The sequence below is a fragment of the Delphinapterus leucas genome, chromosome 13, assembly GCF_059928025.1.
Source record: "Delphinapterus leucas isolate spDelLeu-1000000601 "Yukka" chromosome 13, BTC_Dleu_Yukka2, whole genome shotgun sequence".
Lineage (NCBI taxonomy): Eukaryota > Metazoa > Chordata > Mammalia > Artiodactyla > Monodontidae > Delphinapterus > Delphinapterus leucas.
In genome coordinates, this window is record NC_143141.1 from 27,829,287 (window position 1) to 27,845,555 (window position 16,269).

The following is a 16,269-nucleotide window of genomic DNA, read 5'->3' on the forward strand; positions in this document are numbered from 1 at the left end:
TCTGATTCCAGAGCCCACACCTCTACCCTTTCTGCATGTAGAGAGGAGTAAAGGGTTGTCAGTGAAGCCTTCCTGGGGGCCCTGGCCTCTGAGTGTAGATAGAAGGATGAGTGGACATAAAGATCATTATTTGTGTGTGGTGGGGGTAGGGGAGGAAGTATGAGGGCTTCCAGAAGAGCCCGCCCTCCCCATACATCTGCTATAAGCAAGTCTGATGATCAGGAGTCCGGAACATGAGTATGACTATGGGTTACTGAGAAGGGTTCTACAACCCTGAGGTTAGAGTTCTGGATCAGTTAGTAGGTAACAGAAAGTGAATGAGTGATTTACCTTACTTTCCACGGGTAGCAGGAAGTTTGGAGATAGTCCCTCTAGCGTTAGTCCAGCTGCTGAAGGGCATCACCAGGGGACTGGGTTGCTTCGCTCTTCCAGCTTCCACATCTCTAGCACGTCCACATAGCTTCAAAGCGACCCCAGAATCTCCAGTAGTGTTCCAACAATTTGGGCAGGAAGAAAGAAAAGGAAAAAAAAAAAAAGAAATTAAGTAAGAAAAAAAAGGCAGTGTCTAACTCAGAGAGCAAATTTTTTACCACAGATGGTCAGCAGACTTGCACTTAGATCTCATCAGCTCGGATTTTAAACTGGCCACCTTAGCCTTAAGGATAATGGGGTCTCCTAAACCAGGGCTCTGATAGTAAGGAATAAGGAGAGAGTGGTACTGATTAGCAGTGCCTGCTGTCCCAAACAAATATTATCCCCAAACTATTTTTTTTTATCCTATATTTTACTTTAAAGAATGGAGGGGAAACATTATGTATCTGTAAATAGCCTTTTAGAAAGGGTACAATTATATAGTTATACAACCCCCTGGAGGGCTCCTTTCTTCTAAAATCTCTTTAAAAACTGTTCAAGGTTAAGGACATTTTAATCTTAATTTAGTAACTTGCAGTCGATTATCTTGGAATGACATCCTCTCTCTGCAGATGTTCTGTCAGGCTTTAGAAAATTCTAAAAGTGGACAGAGAAGTGTTATGGTACATGTATTTGCAGTATGCACGTCTTTGAAATGAAATCCATTTAGGGACCAAAAGGCATTTCATGTCTTTGCTATACATTTTCACATATTTGCCTTTCCAGAATTCCTTTGAGCAAATCTGTTAGATGTAACGCATCCGTTTCTCCCATCTGAATTCTTTATTACTAAACGTTCTTCAGTATGCTCTCACTCCCCTCTGTCAAAGGCGTTTCTCTGGGTCCTCACCCTTCTCATCTCATATGTGAATGCGTATCTTAAACTGAAGCAACAGTCTGCTATGACTTCTCCATAACTTGAAGAACCCGTCTTTGTGGGAAAAAAAGTAGACTTACTAACTTAAAAGGTAAAATGCGCGCAATGTTTCTGAGAATTAAAAACTAAGATAAAAACATAAGCAATGGAAAAAACTTACAGTGGATCCTTTTCAAAGACTTTATTTTACAGAGAAGGCAACTGAGGTGTAAAGAAAAAATGCGTTAGTTAAACACTAAATAATAAACCTTAAACCTCAGTGGAGCAACACATGGACAGTTCATTTCTCACTCACTCAGGAGTGTAGTATGGACTTTGGTGGTCTGAGGGTCAGTTTTCTGCTCAGTTATTCAGGGACCCACCACCTTCATCAAGTGGCTCTACGTTTGTCCTAAAAAGGAAAGGAGAGAGGAAGCTGCAAGCTACAATTATCAACTCGTTATCCTTCAGACATAAACTCTTCAGGTCACCTCTGGTCACATTCTTTGGGATAGAACCATACCCAGATGCAAGCGGAGATGGAGAATGTTGTTCCTATCTTGGTCCTAGTGATGCCTCTACAGGCTGGAGGAGCTAATTAAAGTGTAGTCCACAGCTCGTTGTTTCTGCCACAATGAGTGATTAGCCTAAGACTGTGGATTAATTATGTGTGTGTGTCACATATACATATAATACACACAAACATATATGTGTGTGTATATATACATTTTTTAGCATGAGTTGACACATGGGGCTTCTGCCGTATCAAAAGAGTACAAACTGCCTCTTGTTGCTTTTCCTTAATTGAAGTTGACTACTACTATCTATTTCCCTTCATTTTGCTACCTCCCACCCCCCGCCTTTCAGTATTATATGAAAATTCTGAAAGAAATAATTTCAAAGTTTCCAGTGCTTTTCAACGTAATAGAATACTCAGACCTTAACAATTTTCCTGTGTGAAACTTTTGCCAGACTAAAATAGTTAACTTATGAAAAGTAAATTTAGATTGATACAAAAGAGAAAATAAGCTGATTTTTTTTTTTTTTTTACACAAATACCCCGAGCCAGGGTGGAAAATAAATGGAAAACTGGAGGAATTTAGATCCTTTTGTTGTAAATTTAAATATTTTTAATTGTAAAAATAATACAGGCTCATTGCAGAAACTCCAAAATTGAAAGGATTTAAAGAAAAAAGGAAAAATAACTCAAAATCCCATTTCTGATAAATCATCTCTGTAACATTTTTGAGGGTATCTTTGGAAACTCTTTTGTGACGGGGTGCATATAAATACAATGCAAGTATAAAATACCTTTAATTATTATATCAAACTACAAAGCAGTTCTATAGCATTTTCATTTAGTAATATAAGTATGATTACTCATCACCTAATAAAAATCTGCAGCATCATTTTTAATGGTTGAACAGCATTCTATTATTTATTTAACCAGTCCCTGCTGTTCAACATTTAGATTATTCTGTTTTGCTTTGCTAAACAATGAGACAAGCATCCTTGTTCATATGTCTTTGAGCATTTGTTTATTTCCTTAGAATGGACTTCTAGAACTTGAATGGCTGGTTGTCAGTTCTGGTACATACTGACATATTGTCTTCCAGAAAGGTTACCGTGCTTTTTATTTCTACCAAGAATTTAACATCCAGTGTGGTTTCTTACACACACTCATCAGTACCAGTATTATCAATATCAATACCAGTATTATCAAGTTTTTTAAAACTTTGTCATTCTAGTCAGTAAAATATGACACCTGAATTATTTTATTTGTATTTCTTTGATTAATAATAGCAAGGTTGAACATATTTTCATATCTTTATTGGCTGTTAATACTTTTTAGTTTGTGACTTTATGACATCCATTTTTCATCGATGTATAACAACCTTTTATATATCAATGTGTTTATTTTGTTGTTTGTTGTAAATGCAATTTTTTTCTCTTCATTTATTAATTTTTATTTTGTGTGTGTTGAACTTCTTTAATACTGTCAAGTCTATTCAAAAACCCTTTAATGAACACAACAAATGTGGAAAATCAGTCATTCTCCTGCATTTTGTAATCAGTTTATTTCCTCTTGGGCAGTATGGAAATGTAAGTTCTTATTTCATCTTAAGGTTGGAAAGAATCTGTTCCCTCGGAAAGGGATTATAGTCTCCATGATGCAGTAATGGGAGATTTTATAGGGTAGGCAGGGTCGACAGAAGAAAAAACCCTAAATCACACTCCATTGGTGGTTGCCTTATTTATAAAAATGGCATTTGAGGCTGTGTGACTGCCATCAGGTAAGCAAAATTAATTTTTAGCGTGAAGTACTCCTATCAGCAAGAACAGCCTAGGATAGGCTAGCAGTAAGAAGTGAGGGGTTATGGGATTGGGGCATAGCCTCTGTTTCCTCCAATGCAGCTGGAAATTTAAACTCTGGGGCTCCTGCTTGATCCAATCAGCCCAGCTAGTATGTGTTGCCAGGTAGGGTGAATAGACTCAGAAGTACAAGAGCTCATCCTTGGTCCCCTCTGGAAATGAGCAGAGAATACTGTGTCAAGCAGAGGTGATCAGTCCATGGTCTGTAGACTTGGATCTCCTCACATAGTCCTTAAAGTCAGGGTGAGACAAAAGGCCAATACAAATTATATTGATGACAGTATCAATGAGGTGACATTGAGTCCTTTGACCCAACGTGTGTCTGCAGTGTGCCATCCATTAGTAAATGGGCAAAGCCAATCTATCTGATACAATGAATGAATCTGACACTCATATTTTGAAAAACTGAAACTGTATCCATTTGTCAAGAACAGTGGCTACTTGTTCTGCTTTATTCCCCCTGGTAGAACTAGGTAACATTGCAGGCAGTAAGACATTCCGGCATTTCACCCTGGAGTAGCCCCAAAACTGAAGAAGCTGTCTTATCAGTAGTTAGCTCCTTGTCACCAAGAATATTAAAGTAGATTTGTATGATTAGCAAATTAAAGAGACTGTAGTGCCTACCACTACTGTATTCACTAAGGCACCCAAGTTATTCTAAAGAAATCCTAATAATACATTAGGACCGTTTTGAATATTTTTATTTGATTAGCCGTAATCTTCTAGTTATAACATCCATCACCATTTTGACCACTGAAACTTGGCCTTCTTTTCTTACAGCCTAGCCCTGTGGTCTTGGGCTAATCACTAACCTGCTTAGATACAATTTTCTTCTCTATGAAATAGAAACAATATTATATGCTTTGAAGGACTGCAGGAAGATGAGCTGTAATGTTTATCAAGTGCCTAGTAAGTAGCCTGGCCCATAATAAATACTTGGCTAATTGTAGATGTTAGTTTCATTTTTAGTTTTATTTCCAAACATTGCTCTTTACTTTTGGAACTCTAAAATTTGTTTTGAGAGTGGAGGACTTGTTGTTTGGATTCCTCCAACACTCTCTGTATACTCTGTACTTCTATCCCTAGATCATTTATATTAATGGAATAAATGATCTTTGGTGATTCCAAGGTGACGAGGAGCTAAATGGAGGTTCAGTATACACCTGGAAGTATGGATTTTCATGCCCAGTGCAAATGTGGGAAAGGCATTATTCCCACATTATAAAGGGGGTAAAGACCTCCAACTTGAGGAGACTCTGGGTTGAGAGATGAGAGATTTACAGGCACTGTGTTTATCCTACAGGGTACCACAGGGGCTTTTATGTTCTGTAGCAAGAATTTGCACCTTATACCCTTGTAGTTAGAAGTAAAGCATACCACGTAACTAATATCTAGTAAGCATTAGAGTTAGAATAAATACCATTTATTTAACGTTTCCTTTGTGTTAAGCATTTTACAGTTACAACATATGGATGGATACTATATTGTAATGGTTAAGAGTGTAGTTTTTTGAGCTGGATAATCCTGGATTGGAGTCTCATCTTTATTACCTCTTTTTTTTTCTGTTTTATTGAGGTATAATTGACAAAATTGTAAGATAGTCAAAGAGTATATCATGATGATTTGATATACATATCTGTTGTAAAAGGATCCTTCCCATCACGTTAATTAATGCATCTAACAGCTCATGACACCTTTTTCCTTTTTTTCTTTTTTTGGTGAGAACACTTAAGTTGTATTCTCTCAGAAAATGTTAGTTATACAATACAGTATTATTGACTGTAGTAACTATGTTATACAGTAGATCCTCAGACCTTATTCATCCTGCAGCTGAAAGTTTGTACCCTTTTACCAGTCTTCCCCTCTTTTCCCCACCCACACCCCAGCCCCTGGCAACCAGTTTTCTACTCTGTTTCTATGAGTGTGGCTTTTTTTCTTTTTAGATTCCATATATAAATGATATCATTCGTATTTATCCTGTCTGGCTTATTTCGTCAGCATAATGCACTCCTGTTTCATCTATATGGTCACAAATGAAAGGATCTCCTTCATTTTTTTAAGGCTGAATAATATTCCATTACCTCTTAAGTGACTGACTTTTGGTACATTGTTTACACTTCCTAAGCCTCAGGGTTTCTTTTCTTCTGTAAAAAAAAAAAAAAAATATATATATATATATATATATATATATATATATACTAACAAGTTATTTTTTGATACGTGGAATGTTTGTTGAATCAACAAATAATTAGTTGAGATCATAAATGTGACACTTAGCACTGTATTAACATTTATTAATACTCTCCCTGTTAATTTCTACAATAAATTGTATAATAAGTAACAATAATAATAGTACTACTAGTAGTTTTAGAAAATGCATAGGATGTGCCAGGCATCATATACTGTACTACCCTCCTTCATGTGTACCACAAGTTACATGTGGATATCATCTTCCACGTTGTTTCCTTTAAAGAAAATTGAAGCTCAGCAAGATTGAGTAGCTTGCTCCAGATGTGAACTCAGGTCTGAATCACTCCACATATAGGTTCTTAATGACTCCATGTCTTTAATTCCACATCTGCATTTGTTTGTTGTTGTTGTTTTTAACTTTCCAAGCATCTGATCTGAAATTCCTTTCTCTTTGGGGAATTTTCCACTTTGTGGGTCTTGGTGAGAAACAGAGCCTTCCTCTCGTTATACAAGCTGAACATGTCAGATACACTGTTTACTCACATGCTCAGTCTCCCTTACAGATGGAAAACAGTCGGGCGACCTCAGGTTGGCCAACTGCACCCCTCTCTTGGATTTTGAATTACAAATAAATGATGTAAAGAAGCAAGGCCAGCAGTGCTGGGTCAACCTCCTGTTTCCTGTTCCTGCTTGGTAGCAAGGCCAGCTAGGACTTATAACATCACTTTGGCCTGATCCTATAATTGCAATAGCATAGCCTTGGCTTTCGGTTGTTTAGTCTGCTTCTAGTTACTGAGACCTAACCATAAACTTCCAAAAGTTTCCTTTTCTGCTCAAATTAGCCGTATCTGGTTCCTGATGATTACAAATAAGACCTTTCCTGATATACAGTGGTGACCTACTTATCCAGGCAGATGTAACATCGTCCTGGCAGGGACAGAGGGCAGGCAAGTTCCTTGAACAGCTGAACAAGAAGAAAAAGACCTAAGAAGGAAGAATTGAAGCCAGTTCTGCTTGTGTTATAATTCTACCCGTAGCTGCCTCTGTTTCACAGACCACATGCTAAGGACCATGTCCCTTCCCCTGTAACAGACGAGCAAAGTAGACCCAGGCCTTCCAACCCAGAGACCAGCTGAGCTGTACCGTGGACAATCTAGGATGTGAAAGACTTCACTCAATGTCTTTGTCACTTGACACATTGTTCCTCTCTTTGGGAAGTAGCTTCTTTGTGTGACAAGAATATGCTAAACCAACACTTAAGTGGACAGAGGTGAACGATGCCAAAATTAGCTACAGAAAAAAAGGCGTAAAGACTTGTATTTTCTGTTATTTGAAGGTGTTAAGACCCCACATAGAATATGAGTCCTTTAAAGGAAAGTTGTGAATGGCCCAGGGAATGTTGAATTTCCATGTGGCCATATGTTCTTGATCGGTCACGATGATGATGATGGTAGCATCAGTAGCATTTATCAGTGTTTCCTGGGTGAGAGGCACTTTATCCTAATGACCTTTTAACCCCATGATGACCCTGTGAAGTAGGAAATACTGTTTCAGCATCTTCAGGGTTTTTCTTTTTCTTTTTTTTTTTTTTATCAGGAATTTACCCTAGATCACAGTTGGGTGGTAGAACGACCAGAACTGGACACTAGCCTTTCCTGAATTCCCAGAGTGTGATCTTAGCAGTTATATTGCCTGATGCAGAGCCATGTAAATGTTGCCAAAGCAATGAAACGTGTACCTATTTCTAACAGATTCTAACTCAGAAGCTCTGGGGTTAAGTGCAGAGCAGTTGAGTGTGATTGTCTTTACAGACAGTAGATAACGTAAAGAGAAGTTGTTTAAAAGTATATTTGCATATTGCACTACACTGTCATATCTGTGATTGGTTAGCTGTTGAGTAACTAACACAAATCCCAATCCCATCTCTAATCTCATTCATCTCTTGTATGATATTTGACCTAATTGAGGCAGTTTTTTTTTTGTTCTTTCCCACAAACACACATCGAACATCCAAAACATGCTTACCATTTGTGAGCATATTCTCTTAGTTATTTAGGAGTTGAGTAAGAGTGAGAGAGAAGGGCTTCCCTCGTGGCGCAGTGGTTCAGTGCTCTGCCTGCTGATGCAGGGGACGCGGGTTCGTGCCCCGGTCCGGGAAGATCCCACATGCCGTGGAGCGGCTGGGCCCGTGAGCCATGGCCACTGAGCTTGCGCGTCCGGAGCCTGTGCTCCGCAACGGGAGAGGCCACAACAGTGAGAGGCCCGCGTACCGCAAAAAAAAAAAAAAAAAAAAAAAAAAGAGTGAGAGAGAAAAAGACACATAAATATGAAATACGGTCATCATTTATTTAATATCCTTTATGTTGTTAATCCCTCTTAGCATTTACTGCCATTCACTCATTTGTATTATTTGGAGTATAGCAGTTTATTCACACAGCATTTTTACATATGGCTTATCATTTGTATTCTATTTTAATAACACTAATAATTGTAGACTATTGACAAACTCATCAGACCCTACATATTCATTTCAAAATCATGAAAATAAGGTGGAAAATGAGGTGTAAAGTGGAAAATCTATGTGTATGTTTTCATTGGTGGAATGAGGAGCTACCTGAATATCACTCCTTCAGCTTTTTCTTCAAATGGTGCACTTTTTCCTCCATGCATAGGAGTCTCTTCCATTAGGTAAACAGTAGTCTTGAGGGCAAACCTCAGAAGTAGAAACAGGAGAACTTTTCAGTTATGGTAAAATCAAACATATTTTTCTTCAGTAGTGAAAAAAAAATTCTTCACGAGAAGTTCAACCACCGTGAGTTCCATGGTGAAAAACTTTCCACTTATAGATGCAACTTCCCCCAGAATTCTGAGAAATGTCGGTAGTAGAGAGGGGTGTTGCATACACCTGTTTCATTTCCCTCTGACTTTTCCTTCTCCTTTCTCTATTGACATTAAAATCTATAGTGAAAGCACATAGTAAGCAGTCTAGGACAATTGATATGACATTTGATCTAAATCTCCAAAGTCTATTTTAGATGGGGATGCTATGAGAGTCACAGGAGGGGAAAAAATCTAGAATTATTCTTATGTGATCAAATGTACTAAAATAACAAAAGCAAATCTTATTTCTAGCTAATAAAATAGCATTCCTTATATGATGTCATATTATGGCAGAAAAGAAATATATGCGTCTATTTTCTTCTATATTAAAACTGCTAAGGAGTGGGGACCAATGAACTAAATCAATTGTTTCGGGTTCAAGTTGTAGTTTTTAGTAGCCATCCTTCTTAGCAAGTTTTCAGAAGCAAATGTAGTTCGTTTACTGTCACCACTAAATGTGCAATTGTGTAGATTTGTGGAAAAAAGTATTATCAAATATATATACTTCAAAATGATTTGTGTAAATTTTTCTATTCATATTATTATTCTCCTTAAGTAAATCAAAATCTACTATATACTGTGTTTTTCTTCTATAGCTTAAAAGGGGAATGTATGTTGAAACTTATTCAAATATTTATTAGGTGTCTACTAAGTGCCAGGCACTCTACTAGGCAGTAGAGATGTTGTATTAGAGGTGGAAAATGTCCTTGACCTCCAGAACTGATACTCTTGTAAGAGAAATACTGGGTCAAACTAAGTCAACAGTTTCTTTGCTACAGAGCTTTTTACGAGTCTTGTGAATTATGAGTCTCTGATAAGGAGATGCAGTGGACAACAGATCCCAAATTTATTTGAAATCTTTTCCTTCATGGACTGTCTCATAGGATTTATGATCCACTGAACACACCTTGAGAGACACTAGTATTCTGCAGTGGTTAGCTAATTGTTTTCTATTAAACAACTTATATACTGAATCCATGATATTGAGTAATAATATCCATGATATTATTATCTGGATTTTTTGGAGGATACAATGATGTACATGGCCACTGTGATGATAAGGGGGTCCAGTTTAGTTAAGAAGAGAAACCACAGGAGTTATAACTTAATGTAACAAAGAAATACACACACATATATATATTTATATGTAAATTACTATTTATATAGTATACAGTGTCTTCTGAAGAAGATAGAGTTGTTTGTAACTTGGGATCTCACAGGAGGTTTCACAGAGAAGGTAGACCCTGAGCTGGGCAGAATTTCAGTAAGTTAATTTGGTTCTGACCGTACAATAAGATCAGGTATTTGCACTGGTCAATCTGACCTTGATGGAACAGCATTCCATTTGCAGGGAATAGTGTGATCAAACATGCAGTGGTGGAGATTGCCAGATTGTAATATTCCAGTACCTGGAAAGTGTTGGAACGTCTGCTTTCTCCACGGTCTAGAAAAGTGAATCTCGAGTGAAATGCAAGTATAATGGAGGCCAGTGCTCTTTGCTTTGTACACTGCTTTGATTCTACAACATGCAACAATGTAGTGATCTGTTTCAGATTGTCATTATTCGAGAGGGTTCTTAGTAACAGGAGTGGAAAAGGAAGACCTCTCTTCCTGTGTTTCTGCCCTATGCTCTTAAGCCAGAAAAGGTACCAACATCACTGACCTGACCTTGTCTCAGGTATCTATCAGGATTTACTAGAATCATTCTAGTGAAAGGTAACTAGATGTCCAAAGGACTTAAAAGATACACTATAACCTTTGTATACTTTATATACCTGGTGAAACAAAAATGTCACCTGAGTGGTCCCCTTCCCTAGAAATACCAGTATGTTTTTCCAGTGCATGGCAGAACTTTGCAGGTAAAACTGGGATAAAGGTGAAGAACAGTCTTAAAATTCTAGTCCTTGAACAGCACCTAACACAAAACAGGTTTTCAATAATCTTAGCAACAGTATTCACAAATAATGACCATCAGCATAACTGCTCTTTTGTGCCAAAATACATTACCATATTACTTTTTTTCCTTCAGCTTTACAACTTGGGTTCTATTATTGTTTTCATTTTACAGGTTAGGAAAGTGAGGCTCAGAGATGCTAAGTCACTTGGGCAAGGTCACAGAGCTTGTAGGAGATAAACCTGCACGCTTACTGTTGGATCCTACAAACCAGACCATAATTTAAGTCCTTCAAAATATACCTCAGAACATTTGAGTAAATTAATGAATAAATCCTCCTAGTCAGACTGACCAGATCATTATATTAGGTTCAGCTATAAGTGGAGGAAAGTCGTAGTCATAGTTGGACAGTTAATACAGTAATTTACTTGCTTTGAATTTTCTAAATGATGTTTAGCTGGTAGTTTCATGATGATAACCATCGAATAAAAACAGGCATATTTTGGTGTTTGGAATAAGATCTCATATTGAGTAAAATACATATTGATTTCTAGACCTATATGATGTGAGTAACAGATGACATTGAGATGTCATCTAGAAGTACTCCTGTGCAGTTCATCATGTCAACCCAGCTAATAATTTTAGAATGTTCAGAGGGAATAATATATGCAGCCATAAAGCATATTTCTAATCAATGCAAATAATATTTTTCCTATGCTAAACCCAGAGTTAAGTTATAACACGCATCATAAGATTAATGGGCCATTTTTTCTTCATCACTTTGCTAAATGACTTAGTCTGGAAACCATTCAGAAGGTTGCGAATTGGAGCTGAGCAGTAGTAGTGAGACTGTGCCTCTGATGATGAAACTATTTCCACCCCGACCCCTACCGCTCCCTTCTTGGGAAAGAAGGCAACACTTCTCCTAGAAAAAGTCACAGGTTCATAAGCTGGCTTGTATAATACGTTTGGAGGAATAGTGTGTCTTTTAAGCAGAGCCTATCTCGGCATATAAAATAATTTTTACCTACCATTTAATGAAATTAACACTCGCTTTGAGGCTAGGTCTTTTGCCATTTGACTCCTGGATCACGTCTATGGATATATTTTTTTCTTGAGACGAAGTGTGAACCCAATATAGTATCCGTCATTCAGTCTATCTAGCTGATGTACATCATCTGAAGCACAAGCTCCCTGAGGCCAGGCACTTTATCTGCTCTATCAGTGTAGCCCTGATGCCTAGTGTCTAGCTTTTGGAGATTCTTAATAAACATTTGTACTGAATAAGGTATGTATATGGTGAGCAAAAGTTGGCTTCCCATTCTACAGTCAAGAGTATCCCACTCATGTTCTGTGAACACTGGATAGCAGAATCTTACTATGTTATTTTTCTGTTCCCTTTGCAAGTTTCCTGAAAGGGCATTCCTGTCCTTAGAATGTCCATCTCCTCCCATCTTCCTGGAGAATAACTCTTCTTTCTTAAATACTTAGCCCCATTATTGACTCTTTAAGATTGAATGTATTACCTCCTTACAAACAGGAAAATGCAGTGCTTTTTTTTCTTTTTTTCGACAATTTATCACCAGAAAATTATTCTAACACCTGAAATTCTGGACCTAAAATGCCTGGACTGGTGGTTCTCAAAGTCTGGTACCCAGACCAGCACATCAGCTGCACGTAGGAATTTTTAGAAGTGAAAGTCTTGGGCCCTGCTCCAGACCTACAGACTGGGACACTCTGGGGGTGGGGCCCACTACCTGTTTCAGCAAGCTCTCTTGGTGATGCTGATGCATACTCAAGTTTGAGACCCACTGCTTAGACCTAGAGCTTAAGGTTTAGGCTTTGGACAGATCTGAGTCCTAAACACTACTGAGACACTGGAGTGACCATGAGCAAGTTACTTCTGGGAACCTCTTAGCATCTGTGTGCCTTGCTTAGCTAATAGTGATTTTAATTAATTAGAATAATGCACACGGTGTACTCAAGAGAGTAACCAAAGCATACTTTATGTTCCATAAATTCTAGCTGTTTACCATTATCATCAATCAGAGCTTACTGACACATCCTGAAGACATTCTTCTAATAAGTGTAATAATGTGGTTTGTAAAATTAACAGCTTAGAAGAGCATATTACGAAGTTCATCAGACAGGGTCTCAGCAGGAAATCAGGGGTACATCAATAAGGATAAATTGAGCCCAATGTAGAGAATCAAGAGATAGTGTAGTGCCCTGGGTTCAGTAAAAGTGTGGCTACTTTATAGGAGATGAAAGAGAAAGGAAGCCTTGCTGGAGAGAGAGTCCTCTCCAAAGATGCTGTGATGCCCCACAGAGAAGCACTATACGTTAGTTGGGGGATGCAGCCAACTCCCAGCAATTTGGCAAGAATTAATACCCTAACTTCACTCCCCTCCTTCATTCCCTACAATCTTCTATTGGTACTCTTCATTGGTGAGCCAAACAGAAGCCAGAGCAAGGACACTTACTAAGATAGGCCATGCAAGCCATCCATATAGAATTGGGTGGAGAAAGGATGTGGAAGGGCAGATAGGACATATTTCTCGCAGGTGGTGAGCGAGCTGTAAAATCACTCGCCCTTCTAACATCATTGCCATTGCAGGAGCACGGAGGAGCCAGTGGTTAGTTCTGACTTGGCAGATCCAGGAGACTGCAGGACAGAACTGGTATATGAGTTGGGCTTTAAAGGTAGATTTGAATTTTAATGGAGAGTATGGAGTAAGAAATGGTGAAGAACCAAGGGAAAGGGAGATTCATTGCAAATGGAGAAAAGAAAAGTGGCATAAAGACAAGAAAAGTCAAGACTTATGGAAGAGATAGCAAATACTCTGCGTGTGACTGGAGCAGAGAATGGGTAGACGAAGGCTGGAAGTTAAGATGAAGTCATCCTTGAATAACATTAAAGTTTCCTCCTTTAACCTCAATTTCCACCTTCTACTCCCTTCACTAACATTGGAAAATTAAAAGTGAATTTGACTGGGTTGGTGGCAATGGCAGTATGAAGCAAAGAGAGGAGAATAAGAGTAAAAAATTTAGTAGTACCTTGGTGAAGCTGGGTAAGTGATGGGTGGTGGTGTCACGTCAAAGCATGGGCAAGTGATTGTGACAAATATAGGCTTATTTCTTGACTATATGACTTCAGTTAAGGTACTTAAGCCCTCTAGGCTGCAGTCTCCCAACCTGTAAAATGGGGATAAAACCTCGCTTCCTCCAAGGTTTCTGTGAGGATCTAATGAGAAATGGAAGTAAAGAGTTGAGTCCAGCAATCAGTTTTTAATACATATAAACTAATGTGAGGATAAGGGTAAGAATACTTGCTATCATTTATTGAATACTTATTATGTGTCCAATATTGTGCTAGTCTATTTACATATCTTTTCTCACTTAGCTTTCTTTTCTCTTATCTGCCTTTCTATAGGCAAGAGATAACTGATGGCTCAGTTATGAGGAAACGCAGTTGTGAGGAAAATGTCAGAGGGAAAATGTACCAGAAAGTTAATTCCTAATGGATCTGTCAGCCTTAAACAGAGCATGTCTGTGCTAAAATATCTGTGCTAAAACTACTCAATTGGACAAGTTTTGATAAAGTATTAACTTAACGAATAGGCATAAACAGCTTGGAGCTTTTTAGGGGGTATGTGGTAATATTAGTATTGGTGTGATGACTTTTGAAAGTTCTATGGCGTATAGAAGTCAAAAAGAAGACCCGGAAAGGGGGAAAACTCTCTCTGAAAGTTATTGGGGAAGTCTGGCTAGTAAGACTCCAAAAGGGAGAATCAGTAAGAGGCCAGGTTATTCATAGGCCTTCTAAGAATGTGTCCATGAGAAATATTTACAATGATTGGATGCCGGAATAAAGGAGAACACTGGCTCCATAAATGGTAACTTATTTTCCACAAACAGGCTAATGATAAAAATAATGAAAATCTGATGGATTTTTGAGAGTTTCATTGACCAAACTGAGACAAAAGTACATAACAGCTAGACGCTCATAGTTTTAATCAGTTTACTTTGGAGTCAAGCAAAGATAGCACCTGAAATGGTAAGGGACGTTTATGCAAGGTCACAAAGATTTTTGGTGGTGCATTTGGGATATAAACCCATTTCCGTAAGAATTCTTTCGGAAGTCAAATGTTTGCTTGTCAAAAGTAGCATGAACTTACTTCCAGGAAAAGTTCCTAAGAAAAAATAATTTGAGTAATGAAGAACACTGATGTAACAGTTAATTTAAGAACCCAGAAACAGAGGTAAAGAGTAAAGCAAGTATGGGTTAAGAGTCTGCATAGGCAGAAGGAGCGGAGCGGCTGCTGCTCAATGGCGGAAAAGCGGCCGGTGTTCTGACCGCTTCGTCCCCCTAGCAGTTGCGGGGGAGTTTCCTGCCGGCGCGGCTGGAGTCTCTGTTTCTCAGGGTTCGGTGGCTGGAAGATGCTCCAGAGAGACGAGGCTGCGGCGGAGGAGGTGGCGGCGGCCGAATCGGCAACGGCGCTAGGGTGGAGAGAAGGCGGCGTGCGGGGCCCAACGGTGTAAACAGCCCCGGAGGCGGCGGAGGCGGTGGCCAAGCCCCCGAGGGGGAAGCGGCGCCTCCTGTGGAAGCCTGGGCTGAGTGCAGCAGAGAGGTTCTGCGGCGGGCGCGAGCGGACGCCCTAGACCTCGCCTCCCTCCCTCGCCCCAGGTAAGGCCGCTGGGCGCCCCGCCGCAGGGGGAATGGCTCGCGGGCACCGCTGAGGCCCCGGACCGTTTTCGGGGTGCCGCCGAGCTGCGGCCGGGACCTCTCCCCGCTTAATCCTCGCCTCTTTCCTTCGGCCGCGGAGCCCAGAGGAGCGGGACGCCGGGCCTGGCTCCTGGCTAGGTCCCTTCCCCAGCCGCCGCCTCCGCGCTCGGCCGAGGCTGGGAGAGGCTCGGGGCAGGGAATTTTAGTTTGCTCCAAAGCCTGGAAGTAAACTGCTTGTCCCTGTTCTCTGCGAGCATCTCTTTCACCTGAAAGCACTGGGGCTACTCCAGGCCGTAACTCGTCCCTTCCTGGTGCATGCCTGTTTGAAAACACTACCTTTTCCCATTTGTTTCCTCATTAGCTTCTGCCTTCCTCTGCGCTCCATTTCACTTCTTCGTTAAATCTTCTTTCTCGCTCTTCTGTCTACGCGTCTCACCACCTCCTTCCTCCTTAGCGACTTTATTTAAATCGTTTCTCTTTTTCTTCTCAAGAGACTCCGGTCTTCTCTTCCCTGTCTTCCCCAGCAGTCCTTTTCGGATGTCATTCTTTTTACTAGTGAAGTTCTTAAATGAAACTGCTATCGGCAGTATCCCAAATCTACCAGAGGCCCATTAAGAATAGACTCACCAGCTTTAAGTGGCAGATCAGTTTCTGATTTCACCGAGCCTAACATCCTTTTTAAAAAATTGTATTATTAAATGTAGAGTGTGGAAATAGCCCTGAAGCTATTTTTAAAATGAAGGGCTCAATGAGTGTTGGAAATAGTTATTTCATTTTTTCACGTTGCATGACCTCTAATGTCAGATTGAGCAGATCTAGAACATTTTTGCCCATCTTGTCTGGCAGAATGCTTCTGAAGCGTTTTGATAGCGGCTCACATTCATCACTATTCAAGTTGGCTTAAAAGCAGTTTGAAAACTTTAGAAAAAAGACATTATG

The 16,269-nt window shown here is 39.5% G+C and overlaps 1 protein-coding gene across 7 annotated transcripts in view; it reads left to right on the plus strand.

Moving 5' to 3' along the window:
* The window catches only part of LOC149747710 (uncharacterized), a 167,762-nt gene that overhangs the window by 13,787 nt on the left and 137,706 nt on the right, over positions 1–16,269 (plus strand). For 6 of the 7 annotated variants that reach the window (XM_089923007.1, XM_089923006.1, XM_089923003.1 and 3 more), the window contains exon 4: positions 15,028–15,291. The exons of the other annotated variant lie outside the window; for it this stretch is intronic. In XM_089923007.1, coding sequence (XP_089779133.1) covers positions 15,028–15,291 — 264 coding nt within the window. The remainder of the gene's footprint in view (positions 1–15,027; positions 15,292–16,269) is intronic. 7 annotated transcript variants of the gene reach the window in all.